Source organism: Entelurus aequoreus, linkage group LG08 (genome assembly GCF_033978785.1).
Source record: "Entelurus aequoreus isolate RoL-2023_Sb linkage group LG08, RoL_Eaeq_v1.1, whole genome shotgun sequence".
NCBI lineage: Eukaryota > Metazoa > Chordata > Actinopteri > Syngnathiformes > Syngnathidae > Entelurus > Entelurus aequoreus.
Window position 1 is genome coordinate 36,177,675 of NC_084738.1, and position 22,183 is coordinate 36,199,857.

Genomic DNA, 22,183 nt, shown 5'->3' on the forward strand with positions numbered 1-22,183 from the left:
CATTATAATGGATTTAAATGGGTGTAATTTTGAACTTTTAATGGGGATTGGACTTTTTTTTAATAATATTCACAAAGTTCAGTATGCAGGTTGTGTTATGTGTGACTATGTGTTTTGACTTTTTGTGTCGGTTTCATTTTTTTCTTTTTTCGCACCATGAGTAGGGAAGTTTGTTTGTTTTGGATCATATAAGTTAATGCTATGCTATTTCCATTTCAAATCACAAGTCATGGTCATTGACCTGAATTACCCATTTAATCCACAAAAAAGAAGCAAAGATTGTTCGATAATTCAAAGTTAATTTGGAAACACCTTACGTCTCACAGGCCTAGATTTAGTCATCTTCGGTCCGCGTAGTTTGAAAACCCTTGGTGTAGATCATATGTATCCCAAAGACAAGGGACATTCCTTTGATGACACCACTGTTTATATCTTGAACAGAGAGGACCGGTAGTTTGAAAGATGAATGAAACAAACAATGAGTCAAACAAACAAAAAGCTTGTTTTAAAGGCCTACTGAAACCCACTACTACCGACCACGCAGTCTGATAGTTTATATATCAATGATGAAATCTTAACATTGAAACACATGCCAATACGGCCGGATTAACTTATAAAGTGCAATTTCAAAATTCCCGCCACACTTCCGGTTGAAAATCTCCTTTGGATTTATGCGCGTGACGTCATAAAATGCACGGAAGTGTTTGGGCCCTATTGGACACAATACACAAAGCTCTGTTTTCTTCGACAAAATTCCACAGTATTCTGGACATCTGTGTTGGTGAATCTTTTGCAATTTGTTTAATGAACAATGGAGGCTGCAAAGAAGAACGTTGTAGGTGGGATCGATCGGTGTCTTAGCGGCTAAGTACAATACTTACAGCAACACAACAAGGACTACTTACCCTGATAGAAGACGCCTAGCTGATGCTTGCTGCCAAACCCACGGATGAAGTCCTTCGTTGCGCCGTTGATTGCTGGAACGCAGGTGAGCACGGCTGTTGATGGGAAGATGAGGGCTGGCTGGCGTAGGTGGAGCGCTAATGTTTTATCATAGTTCTGTGAGTTCCGGCTGCTAAGTTACTAAATTAGCCTTAGCGTCGTTAGCAACAGCATTGTTAAGCCTTACCAGGCATTTTTAACCGTGTAGTTACATGTACATGGTTTAATAGTATTTTTGCTCTTCTGTCTATCCTTCCAGTCAGGGGTTTATTTATTTTGTTTCTATCTTCATTTGAGAACGATGCTAGCACGTTAGCTCAGTAGCTAAGTGTGTCACCGATGTATTGTCTTGGAGATAAAAGTCACTTTAAATGTCCATTTCGCGTGCTCGACTTTATTTTCAAGAGGATATAGTATCCGAGGTGGTTTAAAATACAAATCCGTGATACACAATAGAAAAAGGAGAGAGTACATAGTTCTGTGAGTTCCGGTTGCTAAGTTGTTAATTAGCCTTAGTGTCGTTAGCAACAGCATTGTTAAGCCTTACCAGGCTGAGAATTTTTAACCGTGTAGTTACATGTACATGGTTTAATAGTATTTTTGCTCTTCTGTCTATCCTTCCAGTCAGGGGTTTATTTATTTTGTTTCTATCTTCATTTGAGAACGATGCTAGCACATTAGCTCAGTAGCTAAGTGTGTCACCGATGTATTGTCTTGGAGATAAAAGTCACTTTAAATGTCCATTTCGCGTGCTCGACTCTCATTTTCAAGAGGATATAGCATCTGAGGTGGTTTAAAATACAAATCTGTGATCTACAATAGAAAAAGGAGAGTGTGGAATCCAATGAGCCAGCTTGTACCTAAGTTACGGTCAGAGCGAAAAAAGATACGTCCATCACTGCCTCTCAAGTCCTTCACTGTAACGTTCCTCATCTACGAATCTTTCATCCTCGCTCAAACTAATGGGGTAATCGTCACTTTCTCGGTCCGAATCTCTCTCGCTCCATTGTAAACGATGGGGAATTGTGAGGAATACTAGCTCCTGTGACGTCACGCTACTTCCGGTACAGGCAAGGCTTTTTTTATCAGCGAGCAAAAGTTGCGAACTTTATCGTCGATTTTCTCTACTAAATCCTTTCAGCAAAAATATGGCAATATCGCGAAATTATCAAGTATGACACATAGAATGGATCTGCTATTCCCGTTTAAATAAAAAAAAATCATTTCAGTAGGCCTTTAAACAGAGTAGGTTTGTGCCATTACCTGTTTGTGCCACTACAACAACCTATCATCTCTCCTTTGAAGAATGTCTCACTCTGTGAGAATAGGCAGTGGGCACTAACAAGTCTTTTGCCACCTGGCAGTGGAATCACTTTCCATTCACGAGTCATCCCTGGCAACAATGGATTCTTGTGACCACGCCCTGCGGGACACATCCACCAGGAGCATACATTTAAAAATATGCACCAAAAATGTGAATCAAAGAAGCCTGGGTTGAAGGTCAAATTTATTCTACAAACAAAAAGTGGCTTCAGAGTTTGGGGCTTTATACATTGTAGCTAATGACCAAAATACAAAGCTAGCTTGTAGTCTGATAATGTGGAAAAGGTTAAATTAGACCCTACCGTTTGTATTGTTGAATGGAAGGTTGTCATTTCTTTAAAAGCAAAGTGTGAAAAGAAATACATTTCAATCAATCACAGTGAGTTTATATAATCACAAGTGCCTCAAAGGGCTTTACAAACCACAACAACATGTGGCATCTTTTTCGGTCTCATCACAATTAAAGCCTTGCTAAGGTTAAATCCCTCTATGTTGAAAATATCCTCAAAATTCCGGTAACGCCGCAAGCCGGAAGCTAACTATGCAGCTAAAATTATAGCTCAATGGATCTCTAGCAAACTGAAGCGCTACAGCAAGACTGTGAGAGTTTGGACACATTTATAACGTTTCTGATCACACAAAGTGATCTCTAAGACAGGCTGACACAGCTCTGACGGGCACAAGGTAAGACAATTGTGGAAATAAACTTGTCAGAAGTGCCACTAGCCTCGAAGTGCTTTGAAATGGCCGCACCGGTGTGTACAGGATGTGAACAGGATGTAAACAGGATGGCCCCGCCTCTTCAAAAGGGCCCTCGGTTACAGGACGTTATGGTATCAAAATGGCAGCCACCATAGGGCTTCCAGCGGCACACATAATTAATGAATGAATAAATAAATGAGACGTTTGTACACCGAGACATGGTCCGCACACAGAGGCATCCATCCAAATGTGAAAAGAGTGGTGTGAATACTTTCCGGTGCACTGTATATAAATTAGTTTTAAGGTGGGACTTAAATGTGTTTACTGAGGTAGCATCTCTAACTATTGCTGGTAGGGCATCCCAGAATACTGGAGCCCAAACAGAAAACGCTCTAGACACTGCAGGCTTTTTGGGAATCACTAATAAGCCAACGTTCTTGGAACACAGATTTCGGGACGGAACACAATACCATCCTATTAATGGATTTTTTTCCGATATGAAAGGGACAAGCGGTAGAAAATGGATGGATGGAAGGATGTAATTATTTTCTGATTGAGGATGTTTTAGGGGAAGAACTTGCCCCCTTCTTAATAGTTGCTAAGGAAGATTAGTTTAATCAATTTGAAAAAAGTCATAATTCAAGGCAAGATCGAGGGGACACACATCACTAAATGCACAGCCAACCATAACTTGTGATTTACCAACTTGCTGCAAGCAGAGATGGAGAGCCATCACAGAAATCACAAGTTGCTGTACAAGTGACAGCTGACTTAACTGCCTACACGTTTGCTGTGCCATACTTAAATAGTACTGTACAGCTTTACTTCAATGCCTAATAAATACATTTTCTTAATGTGATACACATTTGACAAATTTGACCAAAAACATCAATACTTATACGTTTAATGTAGTTATTCCTATTTGATAACCCCCCTAACTCTTTTGTTGGCATATAGGGTAACTCTAAATTTTGGAACACATGAAAGCACTTTTAAACTGCTGATTTTGCTTAGTGTTATATTCTTATATGTTATATTTATCAAAAGATGAATACCGTATTTTTTGGAATGTAAGCCGCACCGGCCGAAAATGCATAGTAAAGAAGGAAAAAAACATATATAAGTCGCACTGGAGTATAAGTCGCATTTTTTGGGGAAATTTATTTGATAAAACCCAACACCAAGAATAGACATTTGAAAGGCAATTTAAAATAAATAAAGAATAGTGAACAACAGGCTGAATAAGTGTACGTTATATGACGCATAAATAACCAACTGAGAACGTGCCTGGTATTTTAACGTAACATATTATGGTAAGAGTCATTCAAATAACTATAACATATAGGACATGCTATACGTTTACCAAACAATCTGTCACTCCTAATCGCTAAATCCCATGAAATCTTATACGTCTAGTCTCTTACTTGAATGAGCTAAATAATATTATTTGATATTTTACGGTAATGTGTTATTAATTTCACACAAATCGCTCCTGAGTATAAGTCGCACCCCCGGCCAAACTATGAAAAAAACTGCGACTTATAGTCCGAAAAATACGGTATAAGAATTTTGTTGAGTGATACGGTTACTTCTTTTGTTCCTTATAAGGTCTTCCCAACACATTTGGAGGTTATGATGAAACTCCCGCAGTTACCGCCTCCAATTTAAAGGTAATGTACCTTGCATTGTTTGTGTTCTATTCTATTCTCTTACATTTTAAGACTTACCTTTTATTGATTTATTCTGTATTCCACTTATTTTAAACTTATTTTTGTTCTGCACATATCTGTGTAATTTTTGTTTGAAATTAATTTGAATAAAAATCTAAGTGTGTAAGTAAGTCCCTTGCGACTAAATTGCTTCTGTAAAGTTTGTGCTTTAACGTCTGCCTTAAGGAGTTTGCAATGGATGGACTTGTGAATATTGTAGGAGGCTGTTGTGGCACCACGCCAGAACACATAAGGTCTGTTTGCTTGTAAATATGTATTTTATATTAATAATTAATTAAATAAAGTGTATTTAATTTTAATATTCTAAATTTAAATGTTTTTAGATGTAGAAAATATTAAGAAAAATGCCTTTTTCAATTTCTTTACTATAAGAATTATACATATTGTTTTCCTTTTACAACAATGCAAAAATGCAATTTATTAGTTGATAAATCCATAATTGTGCGGATATAATTTTACTTTGAAAAGTCTTTGGTGCATTTTTGAATATATACACTACCGTTCAAAAATTTGGGGTCACCCAAACAATTTTGTGGAATAGCCTTCATTTCTAAGAACAAGAATAGACTGTCGAGTTTCAGATGAAAGTTCTTTTTTTCTGGCCATTTTGAGCGTTTAATTGACCCCACAAATGTGATGCTCCAGAAACTCAATCTGCTCAAAGGAAGGTCAGTTTTGTAACTTCTGTAACGAGCTAAACTGTTTTCAGATGTGTGAACATGATTGCACAAGGGTTTTCTAATCATCGATTAGCCTTCTGAGCCAATGAGCAAACACATTGTACCATTAGAACACTGGAGTGATAGTTGCTGGAAATGGGCCTCTATACACCTATGTAGGTATTGCAACAAAAACCAGACATTTGCAGCTAGAATAGTCATTTACCACATTAGCAATGTATAGAGTGTATTTCTTTAAAGTTAAGACTAGTTTAAACTTATCTTCATTGAAAAGTACAGTGCTTTTCCTTCAAAAATAAGGACATTTCAATGTGACCCCAAACTTCTAAACGGTAGTGTATATATATTTTTGGAGTCTTTGTGTCTCTATTGTTTATTGCTAGGTGGTTAGCAGTCTTCTATTCATGCGCATTTTTAACTACAACATTGTTGTCTTCATACAGAGCAATATCAGAAGCAGTCAAACACTGCAAACCTAGAGTTCCTACTGGGGATATTTATCAAGACTACATGTTGCTCTCAGGTAATAAAGCCACTTGTACACAGCTTTTACGTAGCTTACTGTAAAACCTTTAATTACAAAAGTGTTCAGTCAACGTGATACTGCAGTCAGTTTTGTTTTACAAAAATTAAGGTTGTTTATATTTAGGAAAAAAAGATTAAAATACTTATACATCAGCTAAACGTTGAATTAGTAATTTTCTTTGTGTGATCAACTTAGACTTAGATAAGCTTTAATGATCCACAAGGGAAATTGTTAGACACAGGGGCTCAATTACAAGAGAAAGGAAAGGTTAACTAAACAATCACATGGGCACAAAAACAGGACCATATAATAAGTACAAAGTAGACCAACAATGCGAGAGACATTGTATATACAATAGCAGCAAGAGATTCGGGCAGCATAAAAAAATAGATAGATTATAAGTAAATACAACTTCAAATAAACAAAGGTGCAGTGATGTAGAAGCAGTATAATAGACAATTATCTATTACTGTACGGTGAGTGATTGTACAGCTGGATGCAGAGCGGAATGAAGGAATTCTTATATCGTTCACTATGGGAGCCAAGCTGGAGAAGCTGGTTGGAGTGTGAGCTACGCTGTTCCTCAATTGTTTGGTGAAGTGGCTGGGCAGGATTGTCCAGCGTCCTCCTGTCCCTCACTGACACAAACCGCTTCCAACTGTGTGCCAATAGTTTGGCCGGCTTTCCGGATCGGTTTCTACAGCCGACTTATGTCCATTTTGCCATTTTGCTCCCCCAGCAAATGGAAAATGATAAATGGGTCGTACTTGTATAGCGCTTTTCTACCTTTTTTTTTAAGGAACTTAAAGCGCTTTGACACTATTTTTCCACATTCACTCATTCACACACACACATTGTGCCACTACAAAGTACAATGCACTGCTTACCACAGACTTGTAGAAGATCTCCAACAGCTATCTGCTCACATTAAAGGACCTGAGCTTCCTCAGGAAGTAGAGTCTGCTCAAGCCCTTCTTCTATACGGCGGCAGTAGTCATAGTCATCTGTCCACTGCCCCTAAAATTGAGATATTTTTGTGCTTAAAACAGGGGTCACAGTGTAGTTTGGATCGTATTACATTTATGTGTGTTGGAACCTGTTTGTAATTTTTTTTTTTCAATTTACATATTTGTAATTGTTTGCTGAGTATTTTGTTGATTCTAGGTCTGGAGCCATTCAAGATCGGCCCTTACACCAACTTTGTAAATATTGGTGAGCGCTGCAATGTGGCTGGATCACGTAGGTTTGCAAAGATGATTATGAATGGCAACTATGAGGTGAGACAGAATTTCTCCGTTTTATGCAGTGCATGTGTATTAATTAGCTTGAATGAGCTGTAGGCTGTATTTGTGTACAACACGTGAATAACTTGCATCACAATCAACTTGACATTTTAAAAGTGAATGCCCAAAAGATCTAACTGAATAGTTATTGATTATCCTAATGCAAATGTACATACACTTCACTTGACAATTTATTAAAAGATGCAAATAATGCTGTCATCCATATCTGTGCCGTTACTATGCAGAACATTTATAATGCATTAAAAATTCAAATTTGTTCAAAATGTTATGGATTCCTTCAAAGCTTATGCAGGGTTCCCACAGGGCCTTTAAAAAAGCCCAAACTCCAATAACTAGAATTCAAGGCTGTAAAATGTCTTCAATTTGATCAAAATCTCGTAAGAAGTCCAAAATTCTGTACAACCATTAAAAGTCTTAACAATATATTATTAACAATTGATAAACCCCACAGCAAAGCTACATTATTTCTGTAAGATGGGTAAGTGCAAGTTCACAAATTTGTAGCTGTAGAACAAACAAGTTCATGCATGATTAAAACCAGTGAATTTTGTTTTACGGACCATCTTCAAGCTGCTTTCTGACCGTCTCTTGAGAATTAGTCGTTTTGTAGGCCGTCTTAAATTAGGTGCAGAAGCCCTTATCCGGGCCAAACCCCCATGTTGCAGTCTTTAGCGCTTCCAAATGGAGTCTACTGACAGATATAAATTAGAACTATATTCCACAGTGTAGGATTTTAGCTTGCATGTGCATGTACGAGCCAGTCTGCCCCACATGAGGAGGATCGACAAAAATAAGGAACATATTGACTACAACTGAATAAAAATGGCGGACTCGCGCAAAGTTATCAAAGTATCTACCATATAAGGAGATATTCGCTGATGCAACTAAGGCAAAATATGTCACTCAAGTCAAACGGCTTATTTGAGGCAAGTTTGGAAAAATGCAAGATTGTTTTATAAAAATCTCAGCCACGCCTCCATGGTTTGATTTCTAATTTTAGGGACCTACAGGGATCCTAAAGACACAAAAACGGGTACCAACGGTTAAGAGAAGTTGGTCCCCTTTAAATTTAATTCATCATGGTCTTAAAAAGTCTTATATTTGACTTGTTGAAACTTGCAGAGACCATGTTATATTGACTACTCTTAAGTTCACTTTTAACATTAGTAAGGTCAGGGATGCCCAAGCATTTTGCCTCCAGGGGCCAAAGTGAAAATGTGCCAAACAGCAATTTTTACCATGCAACACCACAAGTGAGGAATTTAGCCTCATACCGGCAATACTGAATTATAAGAAGGTAGAGATTGTCACAGTCGTGTGCCTATTTCAGTTAGCATACAACTCTGCATCTTTTATGAACCTTTTTAATCTCAAAACATTCAAAAGAGGTAATTTTCTGCAGATTTTCGCCATTTGTAGGTGTTGTTATGTAACCAGTTCCTCCCAGATATATTCTCCGATTGCTTTCAAACTTGACATGGGCGAAACATGACAACCAAGACTTTCCTACTCTGTAGAGCGCCAAAAAGTCACAACTTTACCGTAGAGCAAAAAAAAATGCAATAGATTCTGCAGTAAAAAAAACAAAGTGGCAGCTCAGTCATCAGAATTTTACTGCAAAATTTATGGTGTTTTTTTACACCAAATTCACAAAAGTCACAATTGTAAGATTTCAGGACATTTAAAACTCAACTGAGTATTATGTTTATATTTACAAAGGGAAAATCTTATAATTGTCCCCTTTGACTACAAATTGTCAAAATGTGAGAAGAAAGAATAAACTTTATTTTTTCCTTTTCTTTTTCTTTTTTTTAGGAAGCTCTCAGCATTGCTAAGGTCCAGGTAGAGATGGGAGCCCAAGTTCTTGACATAAATATGGATGAGGGAATGCTGGAGGGTCCAACAGCCATGGCACGGTTTTGCAATTTTATTGCTTCTGAGCCGGACATTGCACGGGTAAAAGGTTTAAACATTTCTTTATAATGTCTTTCAGTTTTTAATATAATGAACAAAATAAGCGTTTGTTCTTTGGAGCCCGGATGTTTTCCCAGTCAGACAACTTCACATGCAATGATCATTGTTCGGTACACGCTACACACCATTGGTTTAGATCAGAGTTCAGTTTGTTTTTGGTACAATAAGTTAACAAAATGTAAAACATAAAACTGCTTACTTAGCATTTCTGAATACAACGTTTTTTTAATGAAACAAACATAAATAAATCTGTATTATTTGTTTTTAAAAAAAAAAGTGCATTATTAACAGATGGAACAGTATGACTTATGTCTGACTTATTTAATTTTTTTGGTATTTAAAGTCCTTTATTGCTTTAAGTGCCTTAATTCCAGCTTGTATTCTTAGAGCATTGAATTGAACACAACTGGACTGTTCACATTGTTTTAGGAGACATTTCCCCATACAAACAGGCTCCATCAGTTCTGCTCAAATGAGAGGCAAAAGGTATTTTAAGACAATCGTAATAGCGGTGATGGATTTAAGAGGGACTGCACTTTTTTTTTTGTCAACAATTTTTATACACTGAATTTTAAAACACACGCATTTTGCTAACGTCTTTTTTCAATGAAATTGTCAACATAATTTGATGTAAAAAAATAAATAAAATCAGTTCACAACATTCAAACACAAAATATTCAGTGACATAAATTCAGTGACAAAAAAATAGCTTTCGTAATAAAGACACAAATTACTTCGATACATACGACAACGCATTAATTTCGCAGACACATCACAGCATTTGCTATTTCCTTCAGCAACAACACTACTAATCATGTCAGACTTCATGAGAGACAACAAAGACTACTTTGAGACAAATGGTGATCCAGAACCTTATATTTTTACAAGTTTTACTGCAAGTTTAAGAAGCTGAGCGATAAGCAGATCTAGCAAGTAGCACTACTGCTTAGTGCTAAACAAGAAATACAAACTACGAACATAATACAATAATCACTTACTGTACAATGTCTGCTGTACTGAGATGCCAACTGATGGGATGTTTATTATACTGAACAAATATATGAACGGATCACTTTCGTTTTTGCTCCCAAACGCCTTTAGAGATGGCTTATGGTAGACAAATAATAATAATACCTGGGATTTATATAGCGCTTTTCTAAGTACCCAAAGTCGCTTTACATGTTAAAAACCAATCATTCATTCACACCTGGTGGTGGTAAGCTACTTTCGTAGCCACAGCTGCCCTGGGGTAGACTGACGGAAGCGTGGCTGCCAATTTGCGCCTACGGCCCCTCCGACCACCACCTATCATTCATTCATCATTCATTCACCGGTGTGAGCGGCACCGGGGGCAAGGGTGAAGTGTCCTGCCCAAGGACACAACGGCATGGTAAGAGGTGGGGAGCGAACCTGCAACCCTCAGGTTTCTTACACGGGCGCTCTACCCACTACGCCATGCCGCCCCACAAATGAACATTCATCTCACATACAACAGCCCTGATGGACATTCCTGCAGTCAGCATGCCAACTGCACTCTCTCTCAAAACTTGCGACATCTGTCGCATTGTGCTGTGTGATAAAACTCCACATATGCCACACCTGTGAGGTGGGATGGATTATCTTGGCAAAGACGAAGTGCTCACTAACACAGATTTAGACAGATTTGTGAACAATGTTTGAGAGGAATAGTTATTTTGTGTGTATAGTAAATGTTTTAGATCTTTGAGTTCAACTCGTGAAAAATGGGAGCAAAAAGAAAAGTGTTGTATTTATATTTTTGTATCTTCCGTTTCGATTAAAAAAATTATCATAATCCTCACACTGGTAGTTAAAATACAAAAAAAGTGGGCACAAACAAGCGTCTTTTTGTGTCTTTCTTGCGATCTCCAGGTCTAAGTTGAATGTCAAAGTTGACCAACTTCTCACTTTATGCCCACAACTTTCTACTATACAAGTCAGAGGCATGATTTGTAATCTAGAATTAACTTTCACCATGTTGACTCAGAGGCGATGCAGCAGCTCAACGGTTCAGTATGTCAATAGCTGCATAAGCGAGTTACCTCTCTGTGATCATGGCGCTCTCCTGTGTTCGCTCTTATAGTTAAAATATCGCTAAAACTTGCTTAATATGCAGGTCACAACAAGTAAATGGAGTATTGTTGACGGTTTTTGGGTGTTTTTTTATAGGGCTTATGGGCGCCAAAAATGACTTCCATTAGTTTTATTGTTAGCCAACTCTTACTTGCCATATATTACAATTTAGAATGCATAGAAAAAAGAAAAACATATATGTTCTTGTCTTACATAGCGATTGTGAAAAAAGTGAAGTTCCCCTTGAAATGTCCTGGGAAAATACAATTACTTGGATAAAAAGGCCTTTTTCCACTAAAAGTTCAGCAACTTCCTGGAACCTTTAGCTCCTGGAACTAAAGGTTTGTGTAGAAGTGTGTGGTTAGTGTTTCCACCGCATTTCACGGTTCAGGGTAGTTTATACAAATCAGGCTGATGACATATGGAGGTGTGGTTTAGTATATTTCTACACTGACTCTATGTAAACAGACAATATTAGGTCATATTTATTTTACTAAGTAAGTAATTAAGTACATGAAATAGAAGGCAATAATATACAAAAATATAAATATACAATATTCAAAACAATAGGATTTAAAAACAAAGTGTACCGGATTTTATATTAAAAAGTTAGGCATTGTCCGCAGTGTCCAACAGTCAGAAAGTCGTTCCCTCATTAAATGATTAATTCATTAGGGTCAGGCCATTCCTTTTAGTACATTTCAGCTGTAGATAACAATATATAAATAAAAATGTCACTGTTTATCTTACGGCGACAACATAAACACATCACATTTAGCGTTTGCCTATTGGTATTGGCATTCGGTTAACTCGGATTGAGACAAATAATTATACAAATGGCGTGTCACTGACTACTTTTACTGCATGTAAGAAAGTAATGAGTGAATATTTGATGAGAGCTTTATGCATTAAAATAAAGTTTGTACAAATTAATAAGCAGTATGAAACTGCATACTAATTTAAAGACTAGAGCTGAGTAAAAACAAGTTCCTTTTGTTCTTCTTTCTCTCCGTTGTCAAGTATGATGTAATAGAAATACACAAGAAATTATACATAAATAGGTTGTCCTTGCATACTAAAATGGTGGCTAAAACTTTGTACACACAGTTTTAATTGCCCCAACTGTGTTCAACCAATCAGCGTTTGACAGCACAGTCCGCCACTCTAAGGTTCCCAGCAACCGCCGCAAGTCCCACTTCGCTAATAGGAACTAGACATAGTTCCTGAAGAACTAAATCTACCCGGGTAGTTTTTGGTGGAAACACAGGGGGGTACTTTATTTACCTAAGTAAATGGGAACGTTTCCTGTTGAAGTTCCTGTGGTGGAAAAAGGCCAAATGAAAAGATGTACAGGCATATTCCACCTTGCAGCCCCATTGCCAGTCTCCGCTGAACAGTACAGGGCATACTGCAAACAGGAAACTGAAACTTTGAGGAGGATTTTCAAACTCTGGCTTCTCCTTGACAATATTGCATTTGATAGCCTTGGCTCCTCGCCAGCCAAAGGCTGAGCTGCAATGTATCTTTTTGCAAAGTAGACTTGTGATTGTATCGCAGAGCAGTTCTGCTTCCTGTCTCTCACTAAATGAGTTCCATGTGGAACGGCTTTTTACCATACCTAACTTTTGTTCTATTTAACCAGGAAATAAAATTAGGGAGTCCTGATCAAGAGGCAGTAAAGTTTCGCACAAAGTTACAACCATGCAGTTACATGAGAAAGCACAGATTAATTCAAACAAGTGTACATTATTAAGGCCTTCACTAATGCTAATGAGGGAGCCATCAACTAAGACGCCATGGTATTTATTTATATTTATGTACCACCTCTACGACATTCCTTCTTCGAGTGAACACTGCTGAAATAGTTTGGGGATTCTTAAAATTTGAAAACAAGGTATTCAACATAAGCTTAGTTTTGTCAGTATTAGGAACAAGCTTTAACCTTAGAAGTAAATATTGCATAGTGACAAAACAGAGTATAGGCGGAGGTGAGTAGTAACACGCTATATTTACCCCATTGCATTTACTTAATTGTACTTTTCAGACTAATTTTAAAGCAACATACAAAAAACTTTACTTTTACTCCGTCACATTAAGTTTCATTCTGATCGTTACATTTATTTATCCATCCCTTCCATCCATCCATTTTCTATCGCTTATTCCCTTCGGGGTTGCGGGGGGCGCTGGAGCCTATCTCAGCTTTATATCTTAATTATTTATTATGTAATGATTAAGGCCTGAGTAAGAGATGATCCATAGCAGTAAATAATAGCGTCATCTGCTTAGAAATGCTTACTAGCATCAGACACATTTGACCCAAATCATTAATGTACATAATGAATAAGAGGTGCCCAAAAACAGAGCCCTCTGGCACACCCTTGTGGACAACAACAAAGTCCAAACAGAGAACTTCATGCGCTACGCAACAGCATGCTCTGACAAACCAAGGCTAAAAAGACAGTTTTTAAAACAGCATGTCCGACAATGTCAGATGTGTTTTTTACAGATCGATTTCGGTTTCGTACTGAAAAATTAGATAATGACTGTTACAATTCTGCTGATTACTGTCTTATTAGTCTCAACAAAACATGGAATTATGATTGATATTTAAACTAATAACCACAAATGTAAATAAATAAAACTGAAATGTTTAGTTTTTAATAAATACAAGCATTTTCTCTAGAAAATGCTTGTATTGCCGTGTTTAGTGTTATACCGTCTTAATAGTGGTGCACTATCAGACTTTGTAAAGTAAGCCAACTCAGCAAATGTCAGACGTAGTCTGTACATGTGTTACATTTATTTAACATAACAGATGAGAGTTGGCAAATGAAGGCAAGTCAGTTGAGGAGGTTAGATATTTTTGCATCTACAAATGGGACTTTTGGGGCGGTATAGTTCGGTTGGTAGAGTGGCCGTGCCAGCAACTTGAGGGTTCCAGGTTCGATCCCAGCTTCCGCCATCATAGTCACTGCCAAGACACTTTACCCACCTGCTCCCAGTGCCACCCACACTGGTTTAAATGTAACTTAGATATTGGGTTTCACTATGTAAAAGCGCTTCGAGTCACTCGAGGAAAAGCGCTATATAAATATAATTCACTTCACTTCCCTTTGGACAAAGCGAAGGGTTAATAAAAATAATAAATAATCAGAATCAGCTTTATTGGCCAAGTATGTTTAACACACAACGAATTTGACTTGGTAGACTGTGCTCTCTTTGTTTAATGTACCATAAATATTAACGATGCTGTGATAATGTTTTTGTTTGCAGTAAAAACAAAAACCTGCTCAGTAGATAAGAGGGATATTGTCTTTTTTTCAACCATCTTTTTTTTTTTTTTATCCTTAGGTTCCATTGTGTATTGACTCGTCTAACTTCTCAGTCATTGAAGCTGGACTGAAATGCTGCCAGGGCAAATGTATAGTCAACAGTATCAGTTTGAAAGAAGGTGAGGAGGAGTTTCTTCATAGAGCTGCAACTGTGAAGCGCTACGGAGCTGCTGTGGTTGTCATGGCCTTTGATGAGGAAGGCCAGGTGAGAAAAAAAACCTTGCATATACTTTCTGACATACAGTACATAAACCCTTTGGAATCAGTACATTGCCTTCAGTTAATTTATTTTGCTCCTATCCAGAAATGTTGTACTCAACAAAACCATATAATTTTATATATGGGGACATGATTCTTTTTTTTCTCGACGTGTGCCAATTAACTAGTCTTTAGTAAAATATGTGGCCCAAGAAGTCCGCTGAATCAAACCCAGGCACACACAAGTAACAAACAAGTTGACTAAGTGTCTGTGTCTTGCTCTCCAGGCCACAGATACTGACCGCAAGGTGGAAATCTGCACCCGAGCATACAACCTGCTTGTTAGCCAAGTTGGATTTGACCCCAGTGACATCATTTTTGACCCCAATATCCTGACTGTTGGCACCGGTATGGAAGAACACAATGACTATGCGGTCAACTTCATTAATGCCACAAAAGTCATCAAGGTATGTTCCTCAGTGCAAATAAATTCCAATTATTAAGGAAATGAGGAGGAACATTATGACTGCATGCATACAAATGACTAAAATCTAATTAAATGGATGGACACAGAAGGAGTACTGTCACCTGATCTCAACCAGCATGTTTTTTAACTTACTGAAGACAAAAGTGAAGACTGCAAAATCCACAAAAAGCAGTAATAAAAGTGGTTGCAGGAAAGGCAAAGCATCTTCATGGAGTAAATTCATGTCCATTTCCTCAAGATCAGTCATTGACTGCAATCCTACAGATTATATTTGCAATTATGTATATACAGTGCATGCGCCAAACAATACAGGGCTCCGGAAATGTGAGGACCGGTACATGGGATCGTGATATTGTTGTGAAATACTTTTAAGTTAAAAATACTGTATGTCTTTCAATTAATGTTTTATTTCAAATCCATTGTGGTAGTATATAAAGCCAAAATCTTTGAAATTGTGTCACTCTCCAAATACTTCTGGAGCTAATTGTATACTGTGCATATGTGCAGGAGACATTACCAAGGGCCAGGGTGAGTGGAGGTCTGTCCAACCTGTCTTTCTCCTTCAGAGGAATGGAAGTCATCAGAGAAGCTATGCATGGAGCATTTCTCTACCATGCTATCAAGGTAAACACTGGCACTTGTCGCTATCTATGAACCAAAACCCGGAGTGGGGCAGACCCAAAAATAATGAGAATTAAATTTTAGATTAGGTAGAGTAGAATTTCCTTGTTCGTTGCAAAGTAACTCACGAAAGGAATAATTCCGTTACTAACTAAAGTACCTTTTTGGAAAGTACAAAACCCAAAACCAGTGAAGTTGGCACGTTGTGTAAATGGTAAATAAAAACAGAATACAATGGTTTGCAAATCCTTTTCAACCTATATTCAATTTAATAGACTGCAAAGACAAGATATTTAATGTCACAGGGGGATTTTTACCACTGTGTTACATGGCCTTTCCTTTTAACAACACTCAGTAAACGTTTGGGAACTGAGGAGACCAATTTTTGAAGCTATTCAGGTGGAATTCTTTCCCATTCTTGCTTGATGTACAGCTTAAGTTTTTCAACAGTTGTGGTATTTTAGGGTTCATATTGCACCACACATTTTCAATGGGAGACAGGTCTGGACTAAAGGCGTGCCAGTCTAGTACCCACACTCTTTTACTATGAAGCCATGCTGTTGTAACACGTGGCTTGGCATTATCTTGCTGAAATAAGCAGGGGCGTCCATGATAACGTTGCTTGGATGGCAACATATGTTGCTCCAAAACCTGTATGTACCTTTCAGCATTAATGGTGCCTTCACAGATGTGTAAGTTACCCATGCCTTGGGCACTAATACACACCTATACCATCACAGATGCTGGCTTTTGAACTTTGCGCCTATAACAATCCAGATGGTTCTTTTCCTCTTTGTTCCGGAGGACACGACGTCCACAGTTTCCAAAAACAATTTGAAATGTGGACTTGTCAGACCACAGAACACTTTTCCACTTTGCATCAGTCCATTTTAGATGAGCTCGGGGCCAGCGAAGCCGGCAGCGTTTCTGGGTGTTGTTGATAAATGACTTTCGCTTTGCATAGTAGAGTTTTAACTTGCACTTACGGATGCAGCGACAAACTGTAGTTACTGACAGTGGTTTTCTGAAGTGTTCCTGAGCCCATGTGGTGATATCCTTTACACACTGATGTCGCTTTTTGATGCAGTCATCATCATCATCATCATCGGCAGTCACTCGTAGTCGAGTATGACTGTCCTCAGAATGGATGGGTTCCCATTCGGGAGGACGCCTGCGCGTGACGTCTTTTAGCGTGGGGAGACTGATGCGCCTGCAGCCACCACACGGTCCTTGGCAGAGAGGGGCTTTGATCCAGTGGCATGGATCCATGACGACTGGAGACCACCCTCTGTTGCAGCCTTCATCCGCCTTCAGTGCCGTTGTGACATGCAGTGTCATCCTCCGCCACTTCCACCGTTGAGGTCTTTGAAATGCTATTTAACCCATAGCTGGGACCCTGACAGGTACTACCACCCCGGGTCAGAGTGGACCTGGGAGCAATGATGACTGAGGGGTAACTCCACCTTCCCCAAAACTCCAGAACTCCCGAACTGAAGCCTCATCACCGGATGCAGTTTTGAGTCATACCCAGGACTTTTGATGCAGTACCGCCTGAGGGATCAAAGGTCCGTAATATAATCGCTTACGTGCAGTGATTTCTCAAGATTCTCTGACCCTTTTGATGATATTACGGACCGTATATGGTGAAATTCCTAAATTCCTTGCAATAGCTCGTTGAGAAATGTTGTTCTTAAACTGTTCGACAATTTGCTCACACATTTGTTGACAAAGTGGTGACCCTCGCCCCATCCTTGTTTGTGAATGACTGAGCATTTCATGGAAGCTGCTTTTATACCCAATCATGGCACCCACCTGTTCCCAATTAACAAACTTCACGGGTTTTGTACATTATCTCAAATAACTGAAGTATCAAAAGTATCGCTTTTTTGATTTAAGGATCAACATTATAGCATAAAGATTTGGTATCGGCGGTACCAATATTTTAGTATCGATTCGCACATCATTGGTAAGCGCACGTCGAAAGAGGACCAGCCGGCAGGGGAGGAACGCCGTACCGCCTCAACAGGAGCGGTTTGAGGGCGATATACTTTGTCTGTCGTCAGGGGTGCGCACAACAACTTCATGGCCCACCTTCTTGCTTGCTGGCCAAGAGAGGCGACGACCAGGAAGTATTTGGTGTTGTCGTCAGCTATACCTCCCTCTTTGAAGAGGCCTTTGGCCTGATCGAACCACAAGGCCAGTTCGTTTTGCGAAAACTCCGGTAGCGAGTCTGCCACAAAACTCACCGTGGGCTACGTGAGTTGGTTTGCTATGGCGAAAATAGAACACTGTAGTCCGCGTGCAGGAACGTGCTCGTCGGGGTCACCAATGTAGCAAATGCAAGGAACACACAGTTGTTATTTATTTCTAGTCTTTATTCAAAGACAGCCAGCATGAGAATGCTCTTTAGGAAGTGCTTAAAGGTGCCTTTATATTGCGCCTGAAACAATTAAGTCACGCTCCCACCTCAGGACTACTGGGTGTGAGACAGGGGTCTTGTTGACCGCCACAATATAGACATCTCCACGTGTTGCCTTCATTATAAGGCTTATATGAGGCTTTTAATATTTTGCGCTCCAGACAGATTTGTTTTTTTGTTTTTTGTTCCAGGATGGCTCTTTCAACATTTTAGGTTGCCGACCCCTGATTTAGCCATATACAAATAGTAAATTGCTTCATCCCAAGAATTCACAAATTCTGCCAAGTTATGTAAATTTATGAGCACGGTTGCACAGTACTTTTGGTAATCCCTGAAGCAAAATAAAATGTACCTTGCTATATCTTGTGTCTTGCTCAAAGGCACATTAGCAGCAGTTATCAGAAAGCACTAATCACAATTGCCCAATCACAGTGAAAAGTCTCTCAACTTTTGTCTCTTTGTCAGGATGGTATGGATATGGGTATCGTGAATGCTGGGAATCTGCCTGTGTACGATGACATTGATAAGGAGCTGCTGATTTTGTGTGAAAACCTCATCTGGAACAAAGATGCCGAGGCTACTGAGAAGCTTCTGGTCTATGCACAAGTAAATTTTCTCTCTCTCTCACGCACGCACACACACACACACACACACACACAAAGTACCTGATCCTGCTTTCACTTGAATTTGCTTGATATTATGTAATGTGTAATTGTTGCACTCTCATGTTGACAGAACTATGTGAAAGGAGAAAAAAAGGTGATTCAAACAGACATATGGAGAGAAAAAAGTGTGGAAGAGAGGCTGGAGTATGCCCTCATCAAGGTACAACGTTCTTTTCATTGTTTGGGGATCCTATTACCTTGGATTTTTCCCTAAAGTCGCATAAGAATTCTGAATTAGATTCACCATAATGTGCTCAGTACCTGACACAACCTCATTTTGACAAGCACCAGGGATTAACGCCTGGTTTACGTTTTCTTTACATTTTGGATTTTTTCCAAATGAAAGACAAACCCGAAGAAGGAGCTTAAATATGGCATCACTCTTTATTACCGTATTTTCAATACAATAGACAAGAGAACACACCGGTATATAAGCCGCACCCACTAAATTTTAGAAGAAATAAATACATCGGAATATAAGCCGCAGATGCATACATTGTGAAATGAGTTATTTACACAGAAAAATTTAGTAAATGTTTACTTACCTTAATTGTTTTCAAAAGGTGTCTGTAACACGGCAGTAAAACGGCTGATCAAACAAAACAGACGTCATCGTCATAGACCCATTTATTTCGGAAGATAGCTCTCCAATCTGCTAAACAAACTCAATAACTCCACGGTAACGTTTTGGTAAATTTACGAAAGTGAAACAAAACAAAAACAATGCTATTGTAAGTTAATAATACTAACACAGACACTCATAAATGTGTTAGCGTATTAGCTAATGCTAACGACGCTAGCTTCACTACATCACGATAGCATGTACAAATATGCATGAAAACATTCCTTCAGACATCACACATTGGACGGTTTAGTAAATAAGGATTGTATATTGTAAAAATTCCAAACGTTGCTTTGAGGGCTGAATGAAGAATCTATATGAGTAAAAACGCTATGGACAGAATGGCACTTGTACTTCCATTTCAAAGCTCTAAACCATGGGTGTCAAACTCTGGCCCGCGGGCCAAAACTGTCCCGCCGTGTAATTTCACTTGGCCCTTGAGGCGATATCAAATTAACACTAGAGCTGGCCCGCCGATTATATACAGCGGCGGTGCCGCGGTAACACCGCATTCACCGCTAATTCTCATACTTGCCAACCCTCCCGGGAGACTCCCACATTTCAGTGCCCCTTCCGAAAATCGTCACGTCCGCTTTTCATCCAGTCCGAGTGCTGGCCCAGTCACATAATATGTGCGGCTTCTGCACGCACACACAAGTGAATGCAATGCATACTTGATCAACAGTGATACAGGTTGCACTGAGGGTGACCGTATAAACAACTTTAACACTGTTAGAAATATACGCCACACTGTGAACCCACACCAAACAAGAATGACAAACACATTTCGGGAGAACATCCGCACCGTAACACAACATAAACACAACAGAACAAATACCCAGAACACCTTGCAGCCCTAACTCTTCCGGGCTGCAATATACACCCCCCCCCAACCCTGGTTGGGGGGGGGATTGTTCAATATTCAATGCAAAACTTGTTTGGGTCCCTATTAAAAGGTGAATTTGTTCAACCTTGGCTTTGTTCAGTTTTAAATTTTGGCCCACTCTGTATTTGAGTTTGACACCCCTGCTCTAAACAGAAGGATATACTGTAGACATTGACACTACAGCACCTGCAGTGAGCAAACTTGTCCAAAATATGGCGTCGTAGCACAAACAATAACACACCTTTTCAGTGTCTTTGCTTGTATTGAATGAAAACTATTTGCATCATGGCTGTCAGCAAAGAAAGATCCTTATAGTCTGGAATTTACAGAAAATACATTTATTACATATTTTAATTGTTTTTCTTGTATTCTATTACTTGGTGATTCCAGGGAATAGAAACATATGCGGTACAGGATGTGGAAGAATGTCGGTCACATGTTGATCGCTACACTAGTCCCCTTCAAATCATTGAGGGACCTTTGATGAATGGCATGAAAGTCGTTGGAGATCTCTTTGGTGCTGGCAAGATGTTCCTGCCACAGGTAGGATAACTCACATTGATTCTCTCCTGGTCTGAATGCTTTCATGTGCTTCCATATAGCTTGCAAGATGTCTCTTATTGATGAGTTTATCTTCTGTTTTGTTTTTTGTGGTACAATATCTCACAGAAGTGAGTGCAACCTTCACATTTCAGCAACTATTTTATGAAACACTCCCACTTGCTTTAACAAAGCAAAACATTGGATAATTACTGCACGGGTGATTCTGTTTAGCTGGTAACAAGTTATTTAACCCTAAATGGTGCAGTTAATAAATTGAAAATGGTCCTATAGTGCTTTTGAAAAATACGTACTTTTTTTTTCCTCCAAATGTTGCCATGTGGTGGTGACGTACTGAGCCGATATGCATGTTGAGTGTGTAAACGCGAGCACACACAATAGCGCATACAAGCAGAAAGACAATGGAAAGGAAGATAGCAAACAGGGCAATTCTACTGGTTAATAAAGAGAGTGCGTGAAGCGCAATATGGAGGTATTTGGACTTCAAAACAAACGATAAAGGTGACACTTTAAACACGGAAGCGCTGTTCTGCATGCGCAGCTTTAAAACATCCCTCGCCTAAGGTGGCAATACTTCAAACTAAGGTAAACATTTAAATGACAAGCATTCAAACCTGCACAAGGAGTTTAAAGAGCGACAGGTAAGAATGTAGTTAACTAGCGCCCCTGCTGTGCCCATATAGATACGTATTAGCCCACAAAGCTGGTTGGCTTTGTTGACAAATATTAACGAACTCAAAACCGCCCACGTAGCGTAAACTAATGCAAGAGAAATTATTGAATTTTGTAACAAATTTCCACAATTTCATTTGTGTTTCATCTTAAAATAAAGCGTGCTTTACCAGCTTATCTGTGTACTTTTAGCCATGGTATATATACTAACTATTAGGGGTGTGGGAAAAAATCGATTCGAATTCGAATCGCGATTCTCACGTTGTGCGATTCAGAATCGATTCTCATTTTTAAAAAATCGAATTATTTTTTATTTTTTTATTTTTATTTTTATTTTTTTTTAATTAACCAATCCAACAAAACAATACACAGAAATACCATAACAATGCAATCCAATTCCAAAACCAAACCCGACCCAGCAACACTCAGAACTGCAATAAGATTAAAG

General features: G+C 38.8%; 1 protein-coding gene across 1 annotated transcript in view; it reads left to right on the plus strand.

Annotated features, from left to right (window-relative positions):
* The window catches only part of mtr (5-methyltetrahydrofolate-homocysteine methyltransferase), a 70,538-nt gene that overhangs the window by 24,514 nt on the left and 23,841 nt on the right, over nucleotides 1-22,183 (plus strand). The window contains exons 10-20 of the mRNA XM_062056396.1: nucleotides 4,576-4,637; nucleotides 4,863-4,930; nucleotides 5,821-5,900; nucleotides 7,068-7,180; nucleotides 9,023-9,163; nucleotides 14,624-14,809; nucleotides 15,090-15,269; nucleotides 15,797-15,913; nucleotides 18,795-18,935; nucleotides 19,065-19,154; nucleotides 20,893-21,045. Of these exons, the coding sequence (XP_061912380.1) occupies nucleotides 4,576-4,637; nucleotides 4,863-4,930; nucleotides 5,821-5,900; nucleotides 7,068-7,180; nucleotides 9,023-9,163; nucleotides 14,624-14,809; nucleotides 15,090-15,269; nucleotides 15,797-15,913; nucleotides 18,795-18,935; nucleotides 19,065-19,154; nucleotides 20,893-21,045 (1,331 nt within the window). The remainder of the gene's footprint in view (nucleotides 1-4,575; nucleotides 4,638-4,862; nucleotides 4,931-5,820; nucleotides 5,901-7,067; nucleotides 7,181-9,022; nucleotides 9,164-14,623; nucleotides 14,810-15,089; nucleotides 15,270-15,796; nucleotides 15,914-18,794; nucleotides 18,936-19,064; nucleotides 19,155-20,892; nucleotides 21,046-22,183) is intronic.